This window comes from Carcharhinus amblyrhynchos, chromosome 14, assembly GCF_965287045.1.
Source record: "Carcharhinus amblyrhynchos chromosome 14, sCarAmb.v2.hapA, whole genome shotgun sequence".
NCBI lineage: Eukaryota > Metazoa > Chordata > Chondrichthyes > Carcharhiniformes > Carcharhinidae > Carcharhinus > Carcharhinus amblyrhynchos.
Window position 1 is genome coordinate 1,708,092 of NC_137337.1, and position 26,090 is coordinate 1,734,181.

General features: G+C 44.0%; 1 protein-coding gene across 4 annotated transcripts in view; it reads right to left on the minus strand.

The window, feature by feature from the left end:
• ttll5 (tubulin tyrosine ligase-like family, member 5) overlaps positions 1-26,090 on the minus strand; it is a 291,222-nt gene that overhangs the window by 253,278 nt on the left and 11,854 nt on the right. For all 4 annotated transcript variants that reach the window (XM_080202142.1, XM_080202144.1, XM_080202141.1 and 1 more), the window contains exons 3-8: positions 21,002-21,108; positions 15,202-15,284; positions 12,036-12,142; positions 3,038-3,168; positions 1,762-1,844; positions 179-248 (exon numbers count right to left, since the gene is read on the minus strand). In XM_080202142.1, the coding sequence (XP_080058268.1) occupies positions 179-248; positions 1,762-1,844; positions 3,038-3,168; positions 12,036-12,142; positions 15,202-15,284; positions 21,002-21,108 (581 nt within the window). The remainder of the gene's footprint in view (positions 1-178; positions 249-1,761; positions 1,845-3,037; positions 3,169-12,035; positions 12,143-15,201; positions 15,285-21,001; positions 21,109-26,090) is intronic.

The following is a 26,090-nucleotide window of genomic DNA, read 5'->3' on the forward strand; positions in this document are numbered from 1 at the left end:
GCAGCCAGAGATAAGGGGTCTAGTGCCCTCAGTGGCCTTGCAAGTTCATATCCTCGTAAAGATACAGTGGGTATGAAGAAAGCATTTTATTGTGTATTTGCAATTTCAGAAAATGATGATATGATGACCTGATAAAGCTAAGGAAATGGAGTACAAACTACTGAAAAGGATAACTTACCATCTATTAGGAGTGGAGAGCGAATGTAACGTGAAACTAGGATACTCTCGTCTGATGCAATCTGGTTGGGCTGAAAGGAAAAGAAACAAGGTTCAAGTGCAATACATTGAACTGGCGTCGAGCAGTTCATGAAGTAGACATCAGGAGGCCATCGTTTAACACTTAAATAAAAGCAAAATACTGCGGGTGCTAGAAAGCTGGAATAAAAACAGAAAATGCTGGATAAACTCAGCGGCTCTGGTAGCATCTGCAGAGAGAGAAACACAGTTAATGTTTTGAGTCCATATGAGCCTTCTATAAAACTGCTCTGGAGAACGGTCATATGGACTTTCCCTCTCTCTACAGACCTGCTTAGTTTATCCAGCATTTCCTGTTTTTATCCTCATTTAACACTTGTTGGCCAGTCTCAGACCTGGGAGAAGCATTTAAGTCAATGAAGCTGCAGCATCTGGTTAGGCATATCCAGAGTTATGGTCACTGAGATGCAAGCTTAGGAGGCTGATCATAAAAAAGGTACAAGTCTGACCCCCAGTATCACAGGAACTGGATTTTAAGGGAAGACTGGAGAAACCTAGTTGTTCAGCTTTGAGAGGCGAGTTCAGTGTTCTGGAAGAGGAAGATCCAGGGCACGGCACGGTAGCAAAGTGGTTAGCGCTGCTGCTTCACAGCTTCAGGAACCTGGGTTTGATTCCCGGCTTGGGTCACTGTGTGGAGTTTGCACATTCTCCTCGTGTCTGCGTGGGTTTTCTCTGGGTGCTCCAGTTTCCTCCCACAGTCCAAAGATGCATGGGTTAGGTTGATTGGCCATGCTAAAATTGCCCCTTAGTGTCCTGAAATGCGTAGGTTAGAGGGATTAGTGGGTAAAATATGGAGGAATATGGAAGAAGGGCCTGGATGGGATTGTGGTCGGTGCAGACTCGATGTGCCAAATGGCCTCTTTCTGTACTGTAGGGTTTCTATGATTTCGGTGACTCTATGGCACAACCATTTGCCATGGTTCACACTCTGCACTCTCACCTACATCAGCTGACATCACCAAAGCAGATCACTGGATTATTGTCTCACTGTTTTCTTGTGGGAGCTTGCTGTGTTCACCTTGACTGCCATGTTTCCTGCAGCTTCATTAAGTTTTTTAGGGATGTCCTGAGGTTGTGCTATAGAGATGCAAGTCCTTCTTTCCAACTTTAAGCTAAAACCCGACAGTACAGCAAGAGGTCACAGGGTCAAACGCGAGAAAGACAGATTTAGGACTGAGTGTCACAGTCAAGCTGTCCTTAGCAAATGTCCTTAGAGACAGACTTCCCTGCGTTGGTCAAGAGCAGGAATCCAAGTGAGGGGAAGACACACAGCAAGGAATCAGCATAAGGTCAAGCTCCAGCCCCACCACCGTCGAGTTAGGAACACAAGGCAAATTGTACCACTTGCACCTCAATCCCATTGGAGTTAGGCTGAATCAACAGAGTCTGGCAAATCTAACTGCTCATTTCACTGACCTACAGGAGCCGCCAGTGGGTGGCCAGGATCACAGCAGTTAAAATATCAGCAGCCTCCTTTCACTCTTCATTCTGCTGGCAAACACTTACATTGGTGACTAGGTAGACTCCACGGCCTCTCGAAGATGCGACTGGTTTAACAATCCATGGGCCCTTTTCCTTTGTATGTGCAGCTTCAAAAAGTTAAATAAACATCAACGATTATCAACAGATTCTGACGAATTGAAACTAGAACTACAGTATCAATAGATTTTTAACATTTATATTAGACAACCTGGTGAAACTGGTTTCCAGGGTTTAGCCCAACAAGGAGCCAGAACCTGGGACAAAACCCAACCAGGGCTGCTCTAGGAACACACTCCAATTAGAAACTGGTGTATTTGATGGAACTTTATTAGGAAATATTTTAATTCCACGCTCTGGGCTGATCATATTGAAATCTTCACAGATGAGAAGTTACTCCAGGTAAATTGTTCCCTCTGTTCAATACTTCAAATCCCTAGGACACAAGTTAGCAATAGGGATTAAAAATAGAAACGTGAAAGGAATTAGCAGGAAAGGACATTGAGGCTGACAGTATAAGTGGGATACTGTCGCAGATTAGAGGGAGAAAATGGTCAATGGAAATAGTCAAATGGGGTCAGTTTGCTCAGCTTTCAGACCATTTTCCCTCTTCTGAATGGGTCATGATGAAACATAACATCATTGCCATCTGCACACCATCGGCATTCACCATAAGCCTAATATGGGACTCCGCAGCAGTTTTCTAAACAGTGAGCTCCTTAAGGTTACCGGATCCTCGAACAGAGCACACAAAACTGAAACAGAGACTTCATTTCCTTAATCCTGGAGATGTGGGTGGGAGAAATCCCTCTCTTCACAAAAAAAACTATCATCCTTGTCCAATCTGGCAACAGAAAAAGATGGTCAGGTAGATATTACCTGTCTCTTTGGCAGCACTGAGGACATGAAGTGAGAGCCAATCAAGTTTACACCATATCGTTCCCTGTCAAAGTGTTTGGTTTCTTTCCAATCTCAAGGTATGATATTTATTGTCCTTTCCTCAGTTAGCCTGAAAAGGTGATGTGGGGCCTTCACTTTAAATCAATAACTTTTGTGTGATCAAGTACCTTGTTATACGTGTAGCTGGTTCACTTCTCTAAAGGACATGAGTGAATGGGTTTTTACTGGTCGTGGTCATTTTATGAACAGAAATCAAATTCTTAGTATTCCATGATGGGGTTTGAACTCACTTTCTCTGGGTTGCTGCTTGAGTAACAATCACAAACAAACACAGGCCTGACACTGCACTAGAGATAGCATCGTTTGGATTGGGCTAAACCGTAATTCTGTGTAAGGTCCTTACTCCACAATTCCTGATACTCAGATGGTAAGATGTAAGCCTGAGGTACAATGTTGAAGTGCTTGAAACCATGGGTTTGCTGCATTCGTTGGATATTTTTGTATAGCCGATCCTTCCTAGTCAATTCATAGGATCTGGAATGAAGGAAATTAAATAGCATCAATAAAGAAACATGTAAAAGAAAAATCATACCTTTAGGTAGCTTTTCCGATCGCAACATCGCAGGTGTTACCACCACTAATGGGGAATGTATTCTGATTGATATCATGGTACACTTACTACAGCTCATGGGGAGCTCTCACATGAAAGGTATCTACACTGTTTCTCAAAGAAAGCAGGATGTGATAGGTTGTACACAAAAATGGTGATCAAAAAAGTCTTGGACTGAATTTTGTGACAAATGTAATGTCAGAGAGTAAAATTGATGTTGGTGTTTTGACTATGTTAAAAATTATTGACTACGTGTCATGTGGTGTAAGCGCGGGACTGGCTGTTGTCTTCACAAGCTCTGGCATGACTCATCTTTGAATTTTTGAGTCTGATGCATGACCCATAATGACTTGATCCTGATGTGCATAACCTATGCGATGTTCCTGGAAGGTCCTGGCTAAAATTTGGCAAAAGAAAGCAGAATCAAGTCAGGAAAATGCTTCGTGTGAGGCAACTGGAGGCAGCCGGTGTGCGGCCCAGCCCATAATGGCAGTTTCAGTCACGGGAAGGTCTACGCTTCAGTGATGCTGTTGGCAGTCAGCTGACGACTGCCATCATGAGTGAAGTTGTGATGACAGTCTTGGCTCCCCAACACAGACTATTGGTGCTCACTTTGACAAACTAAGAGATATCTTAAACAGAACGGATAAAGCAGAAAGGGAATCCTATTAGTCGAGAGATCAGTTTCTTTGGTGAGGGCTCATCTTCAATCCTTAGAACTCCTGCTGCATGTTGTGTTGAACATCCTGGTTGATTCAGGGCAAGGGGGCTGGAGTAACCATGCACTTGGTCTTATGAAGTACGCGGGGATGAATTCCCAGCCGAATTTGAGAGCCGACTGCGGCGTTTTCACAATCTCGATTTGAAGGCTGAACGTTTAGAGTTTAATGGAGCTCATTGTATCCAGTCTTTGAAGCCTGAGTCAGTCGAAGACTCCAACCACTGGTCTTACGGTGTCTTGTCCTTGTTGTGCATTGAGATGGGCAGGAGGCAGCCAGATGTTTGTCGCCTGGTATTCTGTTATGCTGCAAAACTCTGAATTGTCCATCTTTTCTCTTTGATGGTATTTGTCCACTGACATGCTCCAACAGTGGAATAAGGGAGGTCTTAGATTAACATGCATTACTGTTTGCATTCAATCTTCCTTTTGAGTGTGTACTACAGGAGTGGGTGGGTGGGTCAGAGGGTCAGCCTACCCTAACCCTACCTCCAGCCCTGTGCAAGTTCCAATTCTTAGGTTCCAGCGTTTGCTATACAGAGACAGTTCCTTGTTTGGGATTATTTGAATGTCATCTTATTATTTCTACTGGCAAGCATGTTGAGTTGGTTGTATAACATGAGGGTTGTGCAATATTCTAATTGCCTAACTACCAAGCAGATGTGACAACGGAACTATGCCATCTACACGCACAAGAACAGGAAACTTGGAACTCGGCATCATCAGCAGCAACCAAGCCTTCCCCGGTACCACAGCAGAAAATAGTATCACTGCAGGGAAGTCCATTGTCAACTTATCTGACTACACACTTCAACCAGGCGAAAATCGAAGTCCTCAATCGAGGGCTCAATTTTTGCCCCACCATCAAAATAGATCCCATCAGTCTCGCAATAGACGCAGAGGAATTCATCAGGCGAATCAGGCTGCAGGAATTCTTCCACAAACCCCAAGAGGCCAATAGCGAACTCAATGAGGCAGCCAACGGAGAGATCCGCGGTGCAGCAACTGAACAGGAATGAGTCGATTTGGACTCCTCCGGAAGGCCGCTGTCCTCGACTCGACGTGTGTGCCCAAGCCGTCAGGAGGTGCATCAATACCAGATTCATCAGCCACCCTTACAAGACAGCCCAAATTCACCCAAGCACAACGCAACATCATCCGCGCTCTCAAGACTAACTGCAACGCTGTCATCAAACCAGCAGACAAAGGCAGGGCCACCGTCATGCTGAACAGAATGGATTACTGTACCGACAACCGAACAATGAGGAACACTACAGACTGTTACCCACAGATCCGACCGAAGAACACACCCGTCAACTCAACAGAGTGATCAAGACCTTTGATCCGGACCTTCAAAGCACCCTCCGTTCTCTCATTCCACATACTCCCCACGTTGCAGAACTCTACTGCCTTCCAAAGATACACAAGATAAACACACCCAGCCGTCCCATCATATCAGGCAATGGGACCCTGTGCAAGAACCTCTCTGGTTACATTGAGGGCATCCTTAAGCCCATCGTACAAAGAACCCCCAGCTTTTGTTACAACACTATGGGCTTCTTACAGAAACTCAGCACCCATGGAGCAGTTGAACCAGGAACACTCCTCGTCACAATGGATGTCTCAGCACTCTACACCAGCATCCCCCACAATGACAGCATTGCTGCAACTGCCTCAGTACTCAATGCCAACAACTGCCAATTCCCAGATGCAGTTTTACAATTCATTCACTTCATCCTGGACCACAATGTCTTCACTTCCAACAACCAGTTCTTCATCCAGACAACTGGAACACCCACGGGGACCAAATTCGCACCTCAATATGCCAACATCTTCACACACAGATTCAAACAAAACTTCTTCACCGCACAGGACCTTCAACCGACGCTATACACTAGACACATTAATAACATTTTCTTCCTTTGGACTCATGGAGAATAATCACTGAAACAACTATATGACAACATCAACAAGTTCCATCCCACCATCAGACTCACCATGGACTACTGTCCGGAATCGGTTCGCTCTTGGACACACACATCTCCATCAAGGACGGTCACCTCAGCACCTCACTGTACTGCAAGCCCACAGACAACCTCACGATGCTCCACTTCTGCAACTTCCACCCTAAACATGTCAGAAAAGCCATCCCTTCTGAACAAGCCCTCTGTATACACAGGAACTGCTCAGATAAGGAGGATTGCAACAGACACCTACAAATGCTGAAAGACGCCCTTATAAGAACAGGATATGGCGCTCAGCTCATCGATTGACAGTTCCAACGTGCACAGTGAAAAACCTCACCAACCTCCTCAGAAGACAAACATGGGACATGGCAGAGTACCCTTCGTCGTCCAGTACTTCCCCAGTTGAGAAGCTACAACATCTTTTCCAGAGCCTTCAACATATCATCGATGAGAACAAACATCTCACCAAGGCCACACCCACACCTCCACTACTTGCCTTAAAATAAGCGTGCAAACTCAAACAGACCATTGTCCACAGCCAACTACCCAGCCTTCAGGAGAACAGTGACCACAACACCACACAACCCTGCCACAGCAATCTCTACAAGATGTCCCAGATCATCGACATGGATGCCATCATCTCACGTGAGATCATCTACCAGGTACACTGTACATACTCTTCCAACTTGCCAACGTTTTCTGTCTGATACGCTGCAGGAAAGAATGCCCTGAGTCATGTTACATTGGGGAGACCATGCAGACGCTATGACAATGGTTGAATGAACACCACTCGATAATCACCAGGCAGAAGTATTTCCTTCCTCTTGGGGAACACTTCAGCAGTCGAGGGCATTCAACCTCTGATCTTCAGGTAAGGGTTCTCCAAGGTGGCCTTCACGACACACGGCAATGCAGAATCGTTGAGCAGAAACTGATAGCCAAGTTCCACATACATGACGACGGGCTCGACCGGGATCTTGGGTTCACGTCACACTATTTGTAACCCCCACAACATGCCTGGGCTTGCAAAATTTCTAACTGTCCTGGCTGGAGACAATTCACACCTCTTTAATCTGTGCTTAACCCTCTCTCTGCTCACATCGTCTGCACCTGCAAAGATTTGATTACCTGTTAAGATTCAGATTCCAACGATTATCTTGTAACTGAGCTTGTGTCTATATATGCCCTGTTTGTGAACATAACTCTTCAGTCACATGATGGAGGGGCAATACTCCATAAGCTTGTGCTACCAAAATAACCTGTTGGACTTCAACCTGGTGTTGTGAGACTACTTACTGTGCCTACCCCAGTCCAAAGCCAGCAACTCCACATCATGTTGATCTGAGGAATCAGATGATCTCCTTCAGGATTGCTTTGAGTTGGTGACTGGTCAATATTTAAGAACTCAGCAACTGACCTGAATGAGTACGCCACTATAGTAACTGACTTCATTAGTAAGAGTATAGAAACTGTCAGAGAAGCTAATCCATGTGTTTCCTAACCAAAAACTATGGATGAACATGGATACCTTCTGCCTACTTAAGTCCAGAGATCAGCAAGAGGAAGTCTTCCACCCTTTCATAGATGTCAGATCAGCCTTCATGAACGTCAACCCAGGTCTGGATGGGTTGTCTGGAAGAGCAATCAGATACTGCACAGACTAGTTGACGGGTCTTTGCAGACACCTTTAACTTCTCCTTACTCCAATTTGAGGTCCCTACCTGCTTCAAGATGACCATCATCCCTGTATTGAAGAAAAGCCATGTAGCGTGCCTCAATGTCTACTGCCTGCTGGCTCTGACATGCATCATTATGAAGTGCTTCGAAAGGTTAGTTATGGCACACAACTCTTGGCTCCAGGTTGCCTGGATTTACTGTAGTTTGCCAATTGTTGCAACAGGTCCACCGCAGACACCATTTCCCTCAACCACGGAACATCAAGTTAACAAGGACATTTATGCAGACTCTTACTTATTGACTACAGCTCAGCCTTCAACAACATTATCACAACAAAACTCATCTCCAAACTCCGTGGCCTAAAGTGTGGCTCTCCCCTCTGTGATTGGAACCTAGACTTCCTAACTCACAGACCGCAATCAGTAAGGATAGGCAAAGACACTTCCTTCACGATCATCTCAACACCGGTGCACCACAAGGCTGTGTCCTCAGCTTCCATATATACCTACGACTGTGTGGTCAAATTCCACTCTAAAGCCATTTTCAAGTTTGCCTATGACGCCACTGTAGTGGGTCAGATCTCCAACAATGATGAGATGGAGTACAGGAATGAGATTGAAAATCTGGTGAAATGGTGCAATGACAATAATCGCTCCCTCAATATCAGTAAAATGAGGGAGATAGTCACCGACACCAAGAAGCACAGTGATGGATATATCTGTGCTTGCATCAATGGGGATGGAAAATGGTGAAGTTTCAAGGTGTCCAGATCACCAACAGCTGGTGCTGGTCCCTCTATGCTGATGCTATAGTTAAGAAAGCCCACCAATGTTGCCACTTTCTCAGGAAGCCAGGGAAATTCAGCATGTTCACCATGACTCTCACCATTTATCAATGCACCATAGAAAGCATCCTTTCTGGTTGTATCACAGCTTGGAATAGCTTCTTCTCTGTCTAAGAAACTACAAAGGGTTGTGAACGAAGCCCAGTCCATCACGCAAACCTGCTTCTCATCTACTGACCAGTCTACTGACCAGTGCCTTGGAAAAGCAGCCAACATAAACAAGGGCCCCACACACCCCAGACATTCTCGCTTCCACCTTCTTCCGTCGGGAAAAAGATACAGAAGTCTGAGGTCACGTACCAACAGCTTCTTCCCTGCCGCCATCAGGCTTTTGAACAGACCTACCTTGCATTAAGTTGATCTTTCTCTACACCCCAGCTAAGGCTGTAACACCTAAATTCGCACCCTTTCATTTTCTTTTTTATGAACAGTATGTTTTGCGAACAAAAAAATACTTTTCACTACATACTAATACATACAACAATAATAAATCAAATCACTCGCCGAATAGCCTATTTGTGACATGTAGTTGCTGGTTTAATTTCTTATGGGTAGTTCCCAGCCTGTCAATCTTCACGGTGGCACAGTGGTTAGCATGGCTGCCTCACAGTGCCAGGGACCTGGGTTCGATTCCCAGCTTGGGTCACTGACTGTGTGGAGTTTGCACATTCTCTAGGTGCTCTGGTTTCCTCCCACATCCCACATCTTTAATCTGAAAGATGTGCTGGTTAGGTGCACTGACCCGAACAGGTGCCGGTGTGGTGACTAGGGGAATTCCATAGTAACTTCCTTGCAGAGTTAATGTAAGCCTTACCTGTGACATTAATAAACAAAAACTTAAATTTTTTCCCATTGCTCCACACAACTGAGGCTACTTTAGCAGCCAGTTCCATCAACACTGTGACTGCCACTGCCACCTTTAAAGTCAAATCTTAGAACATAGAACATAGAACATTACAGCGCAGAACAGGCCCTTCGGCCCACGATGTTGCGCCGACCAGCTTTTAAAAAAAAACAACACTAACCCACTAATCTAAACCAATCCCATTTCGTCCATAAACCTATCCACAGATCTCTTAAACGCCCCCAAACTAGGCGCATTTACAACTGCAGCAGGCAGGGCATTCCAGTCCCTCACCACCCTCTGGGTAAAGAACCTACCCCTGACATCAGTCCTATAACTACCCCCCCTTAATTTAAAGCCGTGCCCCCTCGTGCTAGCTTTCTCCATCCTAGGAAAAAGGCTATCACTATCCACCCTGTCTAAACCTCTAATCATCTTATATGTTTCAATAAGGTCCCCTCTTAGCTGCCTTCTTTCCAGCGAAAACAACCCCAAATCTCTCAGTCTCTCCTCATAGGATCTCCCCTCCATACCAGGCAACATCCTGGTAAACCTCCTCTGCACCCTCTCCAAAGCCTCTACATCCTTCCTGTAATGTGGGGACCAGAACTGCACACAATACTCCAAGTGCGGCCGCACCAGAGTTGTGTACAGTTGCATCATGACGCTGCGACTCCTAAATTCAATCCCCCTACCAATAAACGCCAAGACACCGTATGCCTTCTTAACAACCTTATCTACTTGATTCCCAACTTTCAGGGATCTATGTACACATACACCTAGATCCCTCTGCTCCTCCACACTATTCAAAGTCCTCCCGTTAGCCCTATACTCAACACATCTGTTATTCCTACCAAAATGAATTACCTCACACTTCTCCACATTAAACTCCATCCGCCACCTCGCGGCCCAGCTCTGCAACCTTTCTAAGTCACCCTGCAAACTATGACACCCTTCCTCACAATCTACCACACCTCCGACTTTGGTGTCATCAGCAAACTTACTAATCCACCCAACTATACCCTCATCCAGATCATTAATAAAAATTACAAACAGCAGTGGCCCCAAAACAGATCCCTGAGGCACACCACTCGTAACCGAACTCCATGACGAATATTTACCATCAACCACCACCCTCTGTCTCCTATCTGCTAGCCAATTCCTGATCCAATTACCTAGATCACCCCCAATCCCATACATCTGCATTTTCTGCAGAAGCCTACCATGGTGAACCTTATCAAACGCCTTACTAAAATCCATATACACCACGTCAACTGCCTTACCCCTATCCACCTCTTTGGTCACTTTCTCAAAGAACTCGATAAGGTTAGTAAGGCACGACCTACCCGCTACAAAACCATGCTGACTGTCTCTAATCAATTCATTAATCAATCTTGCTCAGTAAGCAATCTTCTTTGGATACCAAAAAAACTAGACAATCCTCCAAGAGTGTCTTTGAATAATTCACTAAACTCTCAATGTTGTGCAAGCCTTTTTAAGATTGCCGTAAACTGAGCAATGCTTTTGCCTTCCACCCGGTTCCTTCAGTGGAACTGAACCGTTCCGTGATATCAATGGCTTTGGAGAGCATCAAGTCATCATAGGTTTTAGTTCCTGGGTTTGGTGGATGAACCAAGCATTGGAATAAATTGAAGATTTTACAAATTGAAGGTATTGAGAAAAGTTCGTACAAGCAACTTGTTAGCAATTTTATTCACTTGTATAAAGTACCGAAGACGCTGAGCATAGGAAATCTATGATTTATTTTCTTAATTGAAAGGGCTCACGGGTCCCCATAGATCCACCATTTCTCTAGCAGGCAGTAGCGACTCGAGATTGTTCAGTATATATTTCACTGTCTCGGCAATATTTCCCCTTTTTACCCAGGAGACTGTTGAATTGATGTATTTTTTCTTCAGATAACCCCAGCTGTAAAGCAAAGCATTCCGTCTTTTCAGATATGCCTCATACTGCCTAGACTCCCACCTTTCCCTGATGGGTAAAACCTCCTCTTTTAAAACTATACAGAGCTTTTCTTATTGCTTGTTCTCCCTGGCACTGGCATTTCAATCTTTAACCCTGTTGTTGCTTTTCTCTAGCCTCCCAATATTCTAAATATTCTCCTGAAAAGGATCCTGATGTTCCCCTTTCCTGGGGTTTCCTTTCTTTGCTTGCATTTTACCCCATGGGGGATCCCGTATATTGTGTAGCTCTGTTATCCTGTGGAGGATGGCATGCAGTATGGTGCCATGTACTCATGGCTTTATCTTATTATCCTGAATTCCGCACTCTTTCTAATATCCTCACAAAAGGAGATGCAAGCTACAATGATTGATAATCTGAACCATGTGAATGAGTATTTGCTGGCACTGTCTGTATATGTGGAGTAATGATCACTTTGTACTGCACTAGCTTTTGGGGATTTGTTGCAGTTTGTGGTAAAATGGAAAATCTACAATAAAAACATTATTTCTGGTAGCACCTCAGAAGAATACTATCCCCTCACTCCCTGCACACCAGAGCAAAGACTGGGAAATAAATTGGAATCAGTACGTCCCAAAATATGTGAGTTTCAGTCCCTTCAGAAAATGGAAAGGTACAGGAGGGGGCAAAGAAAATATTACAATAGAAACAAAAAATACCCACTTCAAGCAAATTCAATTTAGCTGTAACTAAAACCATAGTCAAATAGATAAGTCAAATTTTCAGACAATTGAGAACTAAACATCATATATATGTACCTAGGGAAATGGTTGACTTTCTGAAACTCCAGCAGAGTGCGTAATACATAAGGTTTGAGATGGGAACCTGTCCACATCAAGTTGAAATCATTACTGTTGGGATGGACCTGTAAAGAAAAGGACAGCATGATTGAATGAATACCAACAATCCATTTTGCAAATTTTGAATTAAGGCGAGGGATGCCAATGAATAAGACACTTTTCCATATTGAAACATATTACCATTGTCAGATGTCACTAGGTCAGGCAGTTTTCTCCTCACTCATGGGATGTGGGCACCACTGGCAAGGTCAGTATTTATTTGTATCCCCAATTATCCCCAAAAAGTGGTCTTTTTGCACAGCAGCAGTCCATGCGATATACATACACCCGTAGTGCTGTTAGAGAGGAAGCTCCAGGATTTCGACCAAGTGACAGTCAAGGAACGGTGATATAGTTCCAAGTCAGGAAGATGTGTGACTTGTAGGCAGTGGTGTTCCCATGTGTCTGCTGCCCATGCCCTTCTAGGTAGTAGAGGTTGTAGATTTCGAAGAGGCTGTGGAAAGATCCTTGGTGAGTTGCTGCAGTATATCTTATTTTTGGCCAATCACAGTGCCACTGTGTTCTGGTGATAGGGGGAATGATTGTTTAAGGTGGTGAATGGGGTGCCGATCAAACAGGCGAACCACTCGAGTAGTGCGCATTCCTGACTTATGCCTTGTGGATGGTGCACAGAATTCCCAATCTATATCCTTCCCTTGTAACCACAGTACATGTGTGGCTAAGCTGCTAGTAGATGGTGAGACCCAGAGTGTTGAGGAGAGGATTCAGCTATGGCGATAAAGTCATAGAAGTCTACAGCACAGAAGAAGGCCCTTCAGCCAATCAAGTCTGCACAGTCAAAGACAAATCACCCAATTATTCTAATCCTAATTTCCAGGACTTGGATTATAGCCTTGTATGCCTTTTCACCAGAAATGCACATTAAAATACTTCTTAAACCTAACACCTTACAAATTTCTGTTTCATCATGAACTTACTGATCAACCCTCCTACATTTGAGTCTAAATCATTGATATAAACCACAAACAGTCAGGGCCCAACACTGCTCCATGTGAGACCCCAGTGGACACAGTCTACCACTCTGAAAAACACCTAACCATCACCCTTTGCTTCCCACCAGCCAGCCAATTCTGGATCCAATTTGCCAAATTTTCTTGGATCCCATTAGTCTCCCACAAGGGACCTTGTCAAAAACCTTGCTGCAGTTCAATAGATTACAATAAATGCTTTGCCCTCACCCACATACCTGGTCACCTCTTTGAAAAATTCAATCAAGTTAGTCAGGCATGAACACCCCTTAAAACAAACCACGCTGACAGTTCTTGATTAATCCCTGCCTCTCCAAATGCAGATTAATTCTGTTTCTCAGAATTGCTTCCAATAGCATCCCCACTATTGAGATTAGACTGACTGGCCTGTCGTTTCTTGGTTTATCCCTTCCACCCTTCTTGGATAATGGCACCACATTTGTTACTGGACAATGGTTAAATGTTCTATTGCTAGAGAAGGTGATTGTTGGGAACTGTATGACACAAATGTTTCTCGGCAAGGACTTGCTGCACGTGGTTACACCGTGCTTCACTAACCAAGCAGCTGGAAAGGGGAGCAAAATGCTGTACAGTCTTCAGAGAAAATTCTCTGGTCTAAATTGATGATAAGATGAATGTTATTGATGAAGCAGCTGAAGGTGGTTGATTCTTAGACAGTACCAATGTCAACCTCAATTATTTTCCATTGTGATGGAAATGACTCCAATCTGTGCGGTTTTCTCCTTTATTCACAATGACTAGTTTTGCTAGGGCTCCTTGACGTCACAATCAGTTAAATGCTGTCTTGGTGTCACTCTCAACCCACCTCTGGAATTCAGTTAATTTGTTCATGTTTGGATCAAGGCTGAAATGAGATCAGGAGCCCAGTGGTGCAGGAAGAACACAAAAGCAAGTGTCAGTGAGCAGGTTACTTACTGGTAAGTGCATGCTGTTTTATAGCACTGTTGGTGACATCTTATGTCATTTTATTGATAAAGAAAGCGGGCTGATGAGGTGCTAATAGGTCAGGTTTGATTTATCCTGCTTCTGTGGATGGAACATACCTAGGTACTTTTCCACACTGCTGGTAGATGCTAATAATATCCTCTTCACAACATACTTTCCCACCTATCTTAGTATCATCAGCAAATTTAGTACCATATATTCGGTCCCTTCATTCAAGCCATTGATTATATAATAAATAGTTATGGGCCAAGCATCAACACCTGTGGCACTCCACTTGTCACATCTGGTCAATCTTCTACATTCAAAGGATGGTGAATCTTCTGAATTCTCTATTGCAGAAGACTTGTGGTTCAGTCGTTAAGAAACAGATCAATAGTTTTCTAGATATTAAAGAAATCTAGAGATATGGAATATTGTGAGAAACTAGCATTAGGTGTATAAGGAGCAGAAAATAAACTATTATCCAGTTAAATGATGGATAGACATCAGGGGGACAAAAAGTCTATTCCTGCTCCTATTTGCCATGTTCCTGCACTGTCCCATCCAACAATCCCAAGGCAGGTACAGCAAAGAAATAATTCAGCTTCCCTTAGGTAGAGTTTACGCTCTCTCCCAGTTGGCCAGGCTGGCTGAAGCTCCAACTTTTGGGTTATTTACAAACTCTGAAGCTTGCTATTCCAGCCTTTGAAGTCCAGACATTTCAGCTCTTTAGGTCCTGTTTGAATTTTTGTTGTTCGGGAGTGTTATAGAGGCCTGTTCTTCGTGGTATGGTCACATTATGTATAAACCCTCATTCAAAACACCAGTATCAGTCAGCAACAGCAATTGGCAATATCTTCAACACAAAATAAAACTTTTGAAGTATCCTCAACTCCCCAAAGAATGCGTAACAAGTGAAAAAAACGTGGCCTCTGTTTTGGAGAGTCATATCCACTCCACTGAAGCCTGAAGAAGCAGAGCTCAAGCTTGGCCTAGGAAGTAGATTAAGCTCTCGCCATGTGGGCTTCATAACAGTGTGGCACAAGGTGCCCATGAGAAAGCAGCAGGGGTCAACACCCTGATGAAGAGGGAAGGGAAGGGAGCCTTCAACTTAACAAACATTATCTTGGAACTAAACAAAGAGAACAAACCTCGTGGAAGCCATGCACAGTCAAGATGCTGCGTACCAGCCTGCTTTCAGTGCGCACAATCTTATAGGCCAAGTGATAGCGTTCTACAATAAGAAAAGGAAAACACAGCATCATAGATGGAAATGGTAAAATTAAATGATCAAAAGCAAATAATGCTAATCCAGCTTTAGTTTTTATGATTTAATTTGTTATTTTTACACATTAACATAGTGAAAAATATTGTTTCCTGTGTGCTGTACAGACAAAGCAAACCGTTCATAGAGAAGGAAAGGAGAGAGTGCAGAATGTAGCGTTACAGTCATAACTAGAGTATACAGAAAGATCAACTTAATGCAAGATAAGTCCATTCAAAAGTCTGACAGCAGCAGGGAAGAAGCTGTTCTTGAGTCGGTTAGTATGTGACCTCACGCTTTGTATCTTTATCCTGAAGGAAGAAAGCGGAAGAGAGAATGTCCTTAATTATGCTGGCTGCTTTGCTGAGGCAGCAGGAAGTGTAGAGAATCAATGGATGGGAGGCTGGCTTGCATGATGAACTGGGCTACATTTATGACATTTTGTAGTTCCTTGTGGTCTTGGACAGAGGAGAGGCCACACCAAGCTGTGATACAACCAGAAAGAATGCTTTCTGTGGTGCATCTGTAAAAGTTAGAGAGAGTCATAGTTGACATGCCAAATTTTCTTACTCTTCTGAGAAAGTAGAGGCTTTGGTGGGTTTTCTTAACAATCGTGTCAGTGTGGGAATATCAGGACAGGTTATTGCTGATCTGGACACCCAAAAACTTGAAGCTCTCAACCCTTCCTACTTCGTCCCCATTGATGTAGGCACAGGCATGTTTTCCTTCAGGCTTCCTGAAATCGATGACAGTCTCCTTTGTTTTGTTGACATTGTGGGAGAGATTATTGTCACCGCACTAGTTCATCAGATCCTCTGTCTCATTCCTCTACTCTATCTCATCATTGTTTGAGATCCAATCCACTAGGGTGGTGTCATAAGAACAGAAGAAATAGGAGCAGGAGTAGGCCATCTAGCCCTTCGAGCCTGCCCCGCCATTCAATAAGATCATGGCTTATCTGTCGTGGCTCAGTTCCACCTTCCCGCCCTCTCCCCATAACCCTTAATCCCCTCTCTTATCAAAAACCCATCAACCCGCGTCTTAAAAATATTTAGCGAGGCAGCCTCCACTTCAACGGGCAGAGGATTCCAGAGATTCACCACCCTTTGAGTGAGGAAGTTCCTCCTCAACTCCGTTCTAAACCGCCCCCCCCTTTATCTTGAGGCTGTGCCCCCTAGTCCTACTGTCATTTTTGAGCGGGAAGAGTCTCTCCACCTCTATCCTATCCATCCCATTCATCATCTTATACGTCTCAATGAGATCTCCCCTCATTCTTCTAAACTCCAACGAGTACAAGCCTAGTTTATTCAGCCTCTCCTCATAGCTCAACCCCCTCAACTCCGGTATCAGCCTAGTAAACCTCCTCTGCACTCCCTCCAAGGCCAAAATATCTTTGCGCAGGTGCGGCGCCCAAAACTGCACACAGTACTCCAGCTGCAGGCTCACCAATGCCCTATACAGCTGCAGCAAGACCTCCCTACTTTTATATTCAATCCCCCTCGCTATGAAGGCCAGCATCCCATTCGCCTTCCTGACCACCTGCTGCACCTGCAAGCTGGGTTTTTGCGACTCATGCACAAGGACCCCGAGGTCCCTCTGCACCGTCGCCTGCTGCAGTTTTTCGCCACGTAAGTAATAGTCCTTCCTACCAAAGTGGACCACCTCACACTTGCCAACATTAAATTCCATTTGCCATTTCCTGGCCCATTTGCCCAGCCTATCTAGATCCTTCTGCAGACTCTCCACACCCTCCGCACAATTTGCCGTTCCCCCAATCTTGGTGTCATCAGCAAATTTCGACACCCTACAAACTTTGGTGTCACCAGCAAACTTGAAAATTGAATTGGAGGGAAATTTGGCCACACAGTCATAGGTGTATAAGGAGTATAGTAGGGGGCTGAGAACACAGCCTTGTGGAGCACCAGTGTTGAGGATGATCGTGGAGTAGGTGTTGTTGCCTATCCTTACTGATTGTGGTCTGAGAATTAGGAAGTTCAGGATCCAGTCACAGAGGGAGATGCCAAGTCCCAGGCCACAGAGTTTGGAGATGGGTTTTGTGGGAATAATGGTGTTTAATTTAAATTAAATGATGAATATTTTTTAATCACAGGAGATAATGGCAGTTTACGTTACAATCCACATCTTACAGCTGATCAGAAATCACAAAATGAGGGCAGCATGGCGGCACAGCGGTTAGCACTGCTGTCTCACAGCATCAGGGACCCAGGTTCAATTCCCAACTTGGGTCACTGTCTCTGTGGAGTTTGCATGTTCTCACTGTGTTTGCATGGGTTCCCTCTGGGTGCTCCAGTTTCCTCTCTCAGTCTGAAGGTCGTGCTGATTAGGTGCATTGGTCACGCTAAATTCTTGCTCAGTGTACCCGAACAGGCACTGGAGTGTGGTGACTAGGGGGATTTTCACAGTAACTTCATTGCAGTGTTAATGTAAGCCTTTGTGGTTATTAAATAAACATTGGTTGGGGTGGGGGGGTTGCTTGAAGTTGGATTATATGAATATGCTGAAAGTAAAATTGCCAAAATGGGAGAGAAAAAGAGACAAGGAGTGAATGACAAATGGAATACTAGCAATGATGCTAGAAAGAGGAAAGAAAATAAATACATCCAAGTAGGATGAAATTGAGAATGTAATAAAAAATTCACACAGGTAGGTGAAACAGAAATGATGAAGTCTTACAGCTGATAAGAAATCACAAAATGAGTTACATGCCAGAAGAGTAATCTTTGACAAGTTGAAAGGGATAACAACAGATAAAAGGTAAAGTTGGTTTTTTTAAAAAGCATTTAGATAGTTACATGGGTACGATGGGTATAGAGGGATATGGGCCAAATGTGGTCAATTGGGATTAGCTTAGGGGTTTAAAAAAAGGGTGGCATGGATAAGTTGGGCCAAAGGGCCTATTTCCATGCTGTAAACCTCTATGACTCTATAATATAAGTGAATTGTATGTTGATCCAAATCAAAGCAGCCCTGAAGATAGAGCGGCAAAGAAGGGCCAACCATTATGATATCAGCAATAAAGAATGTCTTGGAATTGATGAGTACAGGAAAAGCTCAAGCATGGGTGAAGGAACAACAAACATCTGAAAGCCCTTGGAGAAACAGAATTAGAATTGATAACAGAAATTTGTGCTCAAATATATACCAAAGGAAACATTCACCATTTGCCGTTACCCAAGAAACCGAAAACAACAGTGAAATAAATTTAGACAAGTCATCTCATTGAAGTGATCTTGAAAATCATAAGAGAATGAAATAATCGAACATTTGAAGCAGAAATTAGTGAAACGCAGACTCGGTTCAGACTTGGAGTAATAATGAGAAGGTTTAACCTAAGGGCAATCTTTGAAAAGTATCTGGAAGTAAATTAGAACATTTACAAATGCTGCACAGATTATGAAAAAGCATTAGATAGTATTCATTCAGGACTGAGGTGAGGAAGAACTTCTTCACTCAGATTTGTGAACCTGTGGAATTCTCCACCATAGAGAGCTGTTGGGGCCAGTTCATCAAATATGTTCAACAGGGAGCTGGTCATGACCCTTACGGCTAAAGGGATCAAGGGGTATGGGGAGAAAACAGAAGTGGGATACTGAAAGTGCTTGATCAGCCGAATGGCCTACTCCTGCACCAATTTTCTGTGTTTCTGTGCTTATCAACAAAAGCCAAAATGTGACATTAAAAGTCAAGATGTGAGATTTATCCAGAGCCTAAACTAAATACTGAGCATCAGGCAAGAAGAAGGAGAATCAGATATCTTTCAAGTGAAGAGAGGAGTACAACAACGCTGTGTAGCCAGTATTATTCAATCGGTACCCAGTTGTCAAGAGGATATAAAAGATCTGCAGAGAGATACAGATAGGTAAATTGAGGGGGCAAAGATTTGGCAGATGGAGTATAATGGGCTTATAACAGACCCACCTCATATAAAGCTGACCTTTCTCTATGTCCTAGCAATGATTGTAACACTTCATTCTGCACTCTCTCTTTCCCTTCCTTCTGAACGGTTCACTTTGTCTGCGTAGCACGCAAGAAGCAATACTTTTCACCGTACACTAATACACGTGTCAGTAATAAATCAAATCAAAATAATGTGAAAACATGTGAACTTGTCCACTTTGGCAGGAAAAATAGAAAAGCAGCGTATTATCTAAATACAGAGAGAGAGAGATTGCCAAACTCTGAGGTAAGGAGTGATGTGGGTGTCCTGGTACTCCTTTCTTATTCAGTTAAGACATGTGGACTTCACTAGCATTTACTGTCCATCCCTAATTGCATCATGAATCACGATTCCCAAAAGTTAGTATTTTGCAACAAGTGATTAGGAAGGCAAAAGTAATGTTGTTGTTTATTTCAAGGGGAATGGAAGATAGAAGTAGTGTTGTTTTACTACAGTTGTACAAGGCATTGGTGAGATCACAATCAGAACACTGTGTATAGTTTTGATTTACATTAGCAGCAGCTCAGAGAAGGTTCACTCAACTGATTCTGGGATGATCTTAGGTTGGATGATGGGCTCCTTTAGAGTTTAGAAGAATGAGAGATGATGTTATTGAAATATACAAGACCCTGAGGAAACTGGACAGGGTGGATGTTGAAAGGATGTTTCCCCTTCTGGGAGAGACTAGAACTAAAGGATACTGTTTAAGATAGAGATCTATGAGGGTCGCAAATCTTTGGAACTCTCCTCCCCAGAGCGTGCTAAAGGAGGGATTATTGAATATTTTTAAGGCAGATGTCGATAGATTCTTGACTAACAAGTGAATCAAAGGGTATCAAGGGGCAGGTAGGATAATGGTGTCACTGCCACAATCAGATCAGCTATCACCTTACTGAATAATCTATTCCTGTTTCTAATTCAAATGTTCATATGTATGTATGTTCACATGTTTGTATGGCAATCCCTCAATATTACTTTAACAGCGCTGTTAGCCTGTTCAAAACAGATTTCTTTTCCCTTGTGGAAGCTTTCCCCATTTCAAATCATCTTGTTTGTGTATTTTTGGAATGGGTGCTTAGAGATCAGGATAACATAGCTTCATAGATGTTGCAAGGAATGGACTAGACGAGTCAAATAGCCTGTGGTATATGGTTCCTTATGTTTTTCAGGACTCAGAATCCTGTGCAACAGGAAGGGGTGACCAAAAAACAGGAAACACAAAAAGTTTAGAGGAGGAGAGGGAACTCCAAAGCCACAGTCAAAGAAATTGGCTGTTAAGGAGGTTTTGAAAGTCAGACAGAAAAGTATCAAAGCAAATATTTTTTCAGAATTCCAGGGGCAAAAAACATTGTCAAGACATCTGCTTTTGCTAGTGGAGCAGAACTAAATTCAGAAATGTTAATGATTCTCAAGACATCTACACAATGAATCACATGAAAGTTAAACAACCAAGAATCTTGAGAAAGGAGGTAATATTCACGATATCAAGTGTTGTCCACAGTCCTTTGATGAAACAGATGATAAACAGGATTCCACATCATGCACATGCTGCTGATAAACATAGCAGGAAAATGTTGAGTTTTCACTCTCGAGCTTGCTCTCCTCACTCTGAGGAACTTATAATCAGCGAGAGACAAAGACAACTTTGCTTCACTTCGCTACAGTGTTTGGATTCCAACTTGTTCAGACAGATGAATGGTTCACCAGTCCTCAGAGTAACAATACATACCTCCAATTGAACGCAAGGTGCCATCCTTTGTTATAATGCCATCTGCATAGAAAACTAAGGTAGGTACCATCCGACTGCTGCCTGCCCACCGAATGCATGGGTGGTCCCTGCAATACAAAGTTCATTTTAAAACTGTATCATGCAACATCATTCCATAAAAAAAAGTCTTCTCAGAATTAACACAGAAGCCATTCACTCTTCACTTGAAACTGTCCAATGCCCTGTCGTTTCTCTCTATCTTCTTATGCTCTTCCACAGGACCAGGGAGTTCACAGTTCAAAAATAAGCTACTTGGCCTTTTGAATCTGTATGGCTCATCGCTGGGGTGATCTAAAGCTAATAGTTCTTTCTCACATCTCCCCTGTATTCTTTGCCTGAAAACCTAAATTTGTCTCCCTTGTCTTTATCCCATCAGCTAGTAGACATCTTTTGCATGTCTACTTTATTCCAAATCTAAGTCCATATCTCTGGGATCATGTGGCTTAGTGCTTTACCAGACAAACATCAAGGGAGAACAAGACATGTGAAATTCAGCAATCTTTTATCCTTTGGGGTATAAACTGATCACAGCAGGAAAAATCCATTCTCCACCTCAGGAGATTGCACGGTACAACTTGTTCTTTCTTGCACTCAAAAAAGACATTCCATCCACAAAGCTGCAAAGGCATGAGAGCAGAGTGACACAAACACAAATCCAGTTCTATTAAAGGCACTCTCAGTCCAGCCAGCTGGTATACCTCCAGCACTAATTGCTGACTCCACACTGCTGGGTTTTAGATTAAACCTGAATACTGTACAGCCTTTACCAGAGTCAAGAAAAGACAGAGAAGATTGAAGTCACACAAACCTATAGCAGACTTCAAATTCGAGGATAAAAAATATCATGCCATAATCACTGAATAAGCCATAAAGGTCTTCAGAGAGATTATTCAATTAATCCGATGCCCCTGTTTCCCCATAATTATGCAAATCTTTCAACTTAACCAATTCCCATTTAAAGGTTACAGGAGACTTTGTTTCCATCACTTACATAGAACACTTCAGCACAAACAGGCCCTTTGGCCCACTAGTTGCGCCGATCACTTCTATACCTACTAAGCCATAGGCCTATCTATAACCCCCAATCCCATTAGATCCCATATACTCATCCAGATGTCTTTTAAAAGACCCCAGCAAGTTCGCTTCCACCACCACCGACGGCAGCCAATTCCATTCACTCACCACCCTCCGAGTGAAAAACTTACCCCTGACATCTCCTCTGTACTTGCTTCCCTGCACCTTATATCTGTGTCCTCTCGTAGTGACCATTTCAGCTCTGGGAAATAGCCTCTGAGAATCCACCCTATCTATTCCTCTCAACATCTTATAAACCTCTATCAGGTCGCCTCTCAACCTTTGTCTCTCCAGGGAGAAGAGTCCCAGCTCCCTCAACCTATCTTCATAAGGCATGCCTCCCAATCCAGGCAACATCCTTGTAAATCTCCTCTGCACCCTTTCAATAGCTTCCACAGCCTTCCTATAGTGAGGCGACCAGAACTGCACACAGTACTCCAAGTGGGGTCTGACAAGGGTCTTATAAAGTTGCAGCATTACCTCCCGACTCCTAAACTCAATCCTTCAATTAATGAAGGCCAGTACACCATACGCCTTCTTGACCACATCCTCCACCTGCAAGGCCGATTTAAGAGTCCTATGGACCCGGATCCCAAGATCCTTCTGCTGTTCAACACAGCTCAGACTCCTACCCTTGATATTGTATTCCTTCATCCCATTGGTCCTGCCAAAATGGACCACTACACATTTATCTGCGTTGAAGTCCATCTGCCACTTCTCCGCCCAGTCTTGCATCCTATCTGTGTCCCGCTGCAACTTCTGACATCCCTCCAGACCATCCACAACACCACCAACCTTTGTATCGTCTGCGAACTTACCAACCCATCCCTCCACTTCCTCGTCCAGGTCATTTATGAAAATGACAAACAGCAAGGGTCCTAGAACAGATCCCTGGGGCACTCCACTGGTGACCGACCTCCATGCAGAAAAAGACCCATCCACAACCACTCTCTGCCTTCTGCAGGCAAGATGTGGGAATGCCGGCGTTGGACTGGCGTAAACACAGTAAAAAGTCTGACACCACCAGGTTTTAGTCCAACCGATTTATTTGATAATACTCACAAGCTTTCGAGGGGACTGCCTCTTCGTCAGGTGAATGGAGAGTTCTGGCCTCAGACAGAGCATATAAAGCACAGACAGTTTAGGGATCTCTCTAAACTGTCTGTGCTTTATATGCTCTGTCTGAGGCCAGAACTCTCCATTCACCTGACGAAGAGGCAGTCCCCTCGAAAGCTTGTGAGTATTATCAAATAAATCGGTTGGACTAAAACCTGGTGTTGTCAGACTTTTTTCTGCAGGCAAGCCAGTTCTGGATCCACAAGGCCAAAGCCCCCTGGATCCCATGCCCTCTCACCTTCTCAAGAAGTCTTACATGGGGGACCTTATGAAACGCCTTGCTGAAGTCCATGTAAACCACGTCTACTGCTCTTCCTTCGTCAATGTGCTCAGTCACATTCTCAAAGAACTCAACTAGGCTTGTAAGGCACGATCTGCCCTTGACAAAACCATGTTGACTATTTCTAATCATTCTAAACTTCTCCGAATGCTCATAAATCTTGTCCCTCAGAAGCCTCTCCATCAACTTACCAACCACTGAGGTCAGACTCACCGGTCGGTAATTTCCCGGGCTATCCCTGTTCCCTTTCTTGAAAATAGGAACCACATCCGCAATCCTCCAATCATCCGGAACCTCTCCCGTCTCCATTGACGACGCAAAGGTCATCGCCAGGGGCTCTGCAATCACTTCCCTCACCTCCCATAGTAACCTGGAGTACATCCCACCCAGCCCCGGCGACTTGTCTATCTTGATAGAGTTTAAAAGTTCTAACACATCGTCTTCCTTAACATCCACAAACTCAATCTTTTTAGACTGCTGCAAACCTGTATTACAACCTCCCAGATCACTTTCCACCGTGAATACCGAGGCAAAGTACTCATTAAGCACCTCTGCCATTTCTTCCGGTTCCACACAGACTTTTCCCCCTTCACCTTTTATAGGTCCTATCCCTTCTCATAGAACATAGAACATAGAACATTACAGCGCGGAACAGGCCCTTCGGCCCACAATGTTGCGCCGACCAGTCTTATTTTTAAAAAAAAAACATTGACCCACTAATCTAAACCAATCCCTTTTCGTCCATAAACCTATCCACCAATCTCTTAAACGCCCCCAAACTAGGCGCATTTACAACTGCAGCAGGCAGGGCATTCCAGTCCCTCACCACCCTCTGGGTAAAGAACCTGCCCCTGACATCCGTCCTATAACTACCCCCCCTTAATTTAAAGCCATGCCCCCTCGTGCTAGATTTCTCCATCCGAGGAAACAGGCTATCACCATCCACCCTATCTAAACCTCTAATCATCTTATATGTTTCTATAAGATCCCCTCTTAGCCGCCTTCTTTCCAGTGAAAACAACCCCAAATCTCTCAGTCTCTCCTCATAGGACCTCCCCTGCATACCAGGCAACATCCTGGTAAACCTCCTCTGCACCCTCTCCAAAGCCTCCACATCCTTCCTGTAATGTGGGGACCAGAACTGCACACAGTACTCCAAGTGCGGCCGCACCAGAGTTGTGTACAGTTGCAACATGACGCTGCAACTCCTAAATTCAATCCCCCTACCAATAAACGCCAAGACACCGTACGCCTTCTTAACAACCTTATCTACTTGATTCCCAACTTTCAGGGATCTATGTACACATACACCTAGATCCCTCTGCTCCTCCACTCTATTCAAAGTCCTCCCGTTAGCCCTATACTCAACACATCTGTTATTCCTACCAAAATGGATTACCTCACACTTCTCCGCATTAAACTCCATCCGCCACCTCGCAGCCCAGCTCTGCAACCTGTCCAAGTCACCCTGCAAACTTCGACACCCTTCCTCACAATCTACCACACCTCCGACTTTGGTGTCATCAGCAAACTTACTAATCCACCCAACTATACCCTCATCCAGATCATTAATAAAGATTACAAACAGCAGTGGCCCCAAAACAGATCCCTGAGGCACACCACTCGTAACCGAACTCCATGATGAATAATTACCATCAACCACCACCCTCTGTCTCCTATCTGCTAACCAATTCCTGATCCAAGTACCTAAATTACCACCAATCCCATACATCTGCATTTTCTGCAGAAGCATACCATGGTGAACCTTATCAAACGCCTTACTAAAATCCATATATACCACATCTACTGCCTTACCCCTAGCCACCTCTTTGGTCACCTTCTCAAAGAACTCAATAAGATTAGTAAGGCACGACCTTCCGCTACAAAACCATGCTGACTATCTCTAATCAATTCATTACTCTCCAAATAACTATAAATCCTATCCCTAATAATTCTTTCTAAAACCTTGCCCACTACAGAAGTAAGACTCACTGGTCTATAATTCCCAGGGAAGTCTCTGCTCCCCTTCTTAAACAATGGGACAACATTCGCTGTCCTCCAATCTTCCGGTACTATACCAGAGACCAACGACGACTTAAAGATCAGAGCCAGTGGCTCTGCAATCACCTCTCTTGCCTCCCATAGAATCCTAGGGTAAATCCCGTCTGGACCAGGGGACTTATCTATTTTCAACCCATCTAGAAATTCCAACACATCCTCTGTATCAACTACAATACTTTCTATTTTACACCCCTTCACCCCAGTGACCTCCTCAGCTACATTCATATCGTCCTGCGTGAACACCGAAGAGAAATAATGGTTCAATGCCTCTCCAATCTCTTCCGGTTCCACACACAACTTTCCCCTACTGTCTGTAACTGGCCCTAATCTTGCCCTAACCAACCTTCTGTTCTTGACATACCTATAGAACGCCTTAGGATTCTCCTTAATCCTATCAGACAAAGTCATCTCATGCCCTCTTCTAGCCCTTCTTAACTCCCTCTTCAACTCCCTCCTAGCCAATCTAAAGCTTTCTACTGCACTACCCGAGCCCTCAAGCCTCATCCGAACATAAGCCTC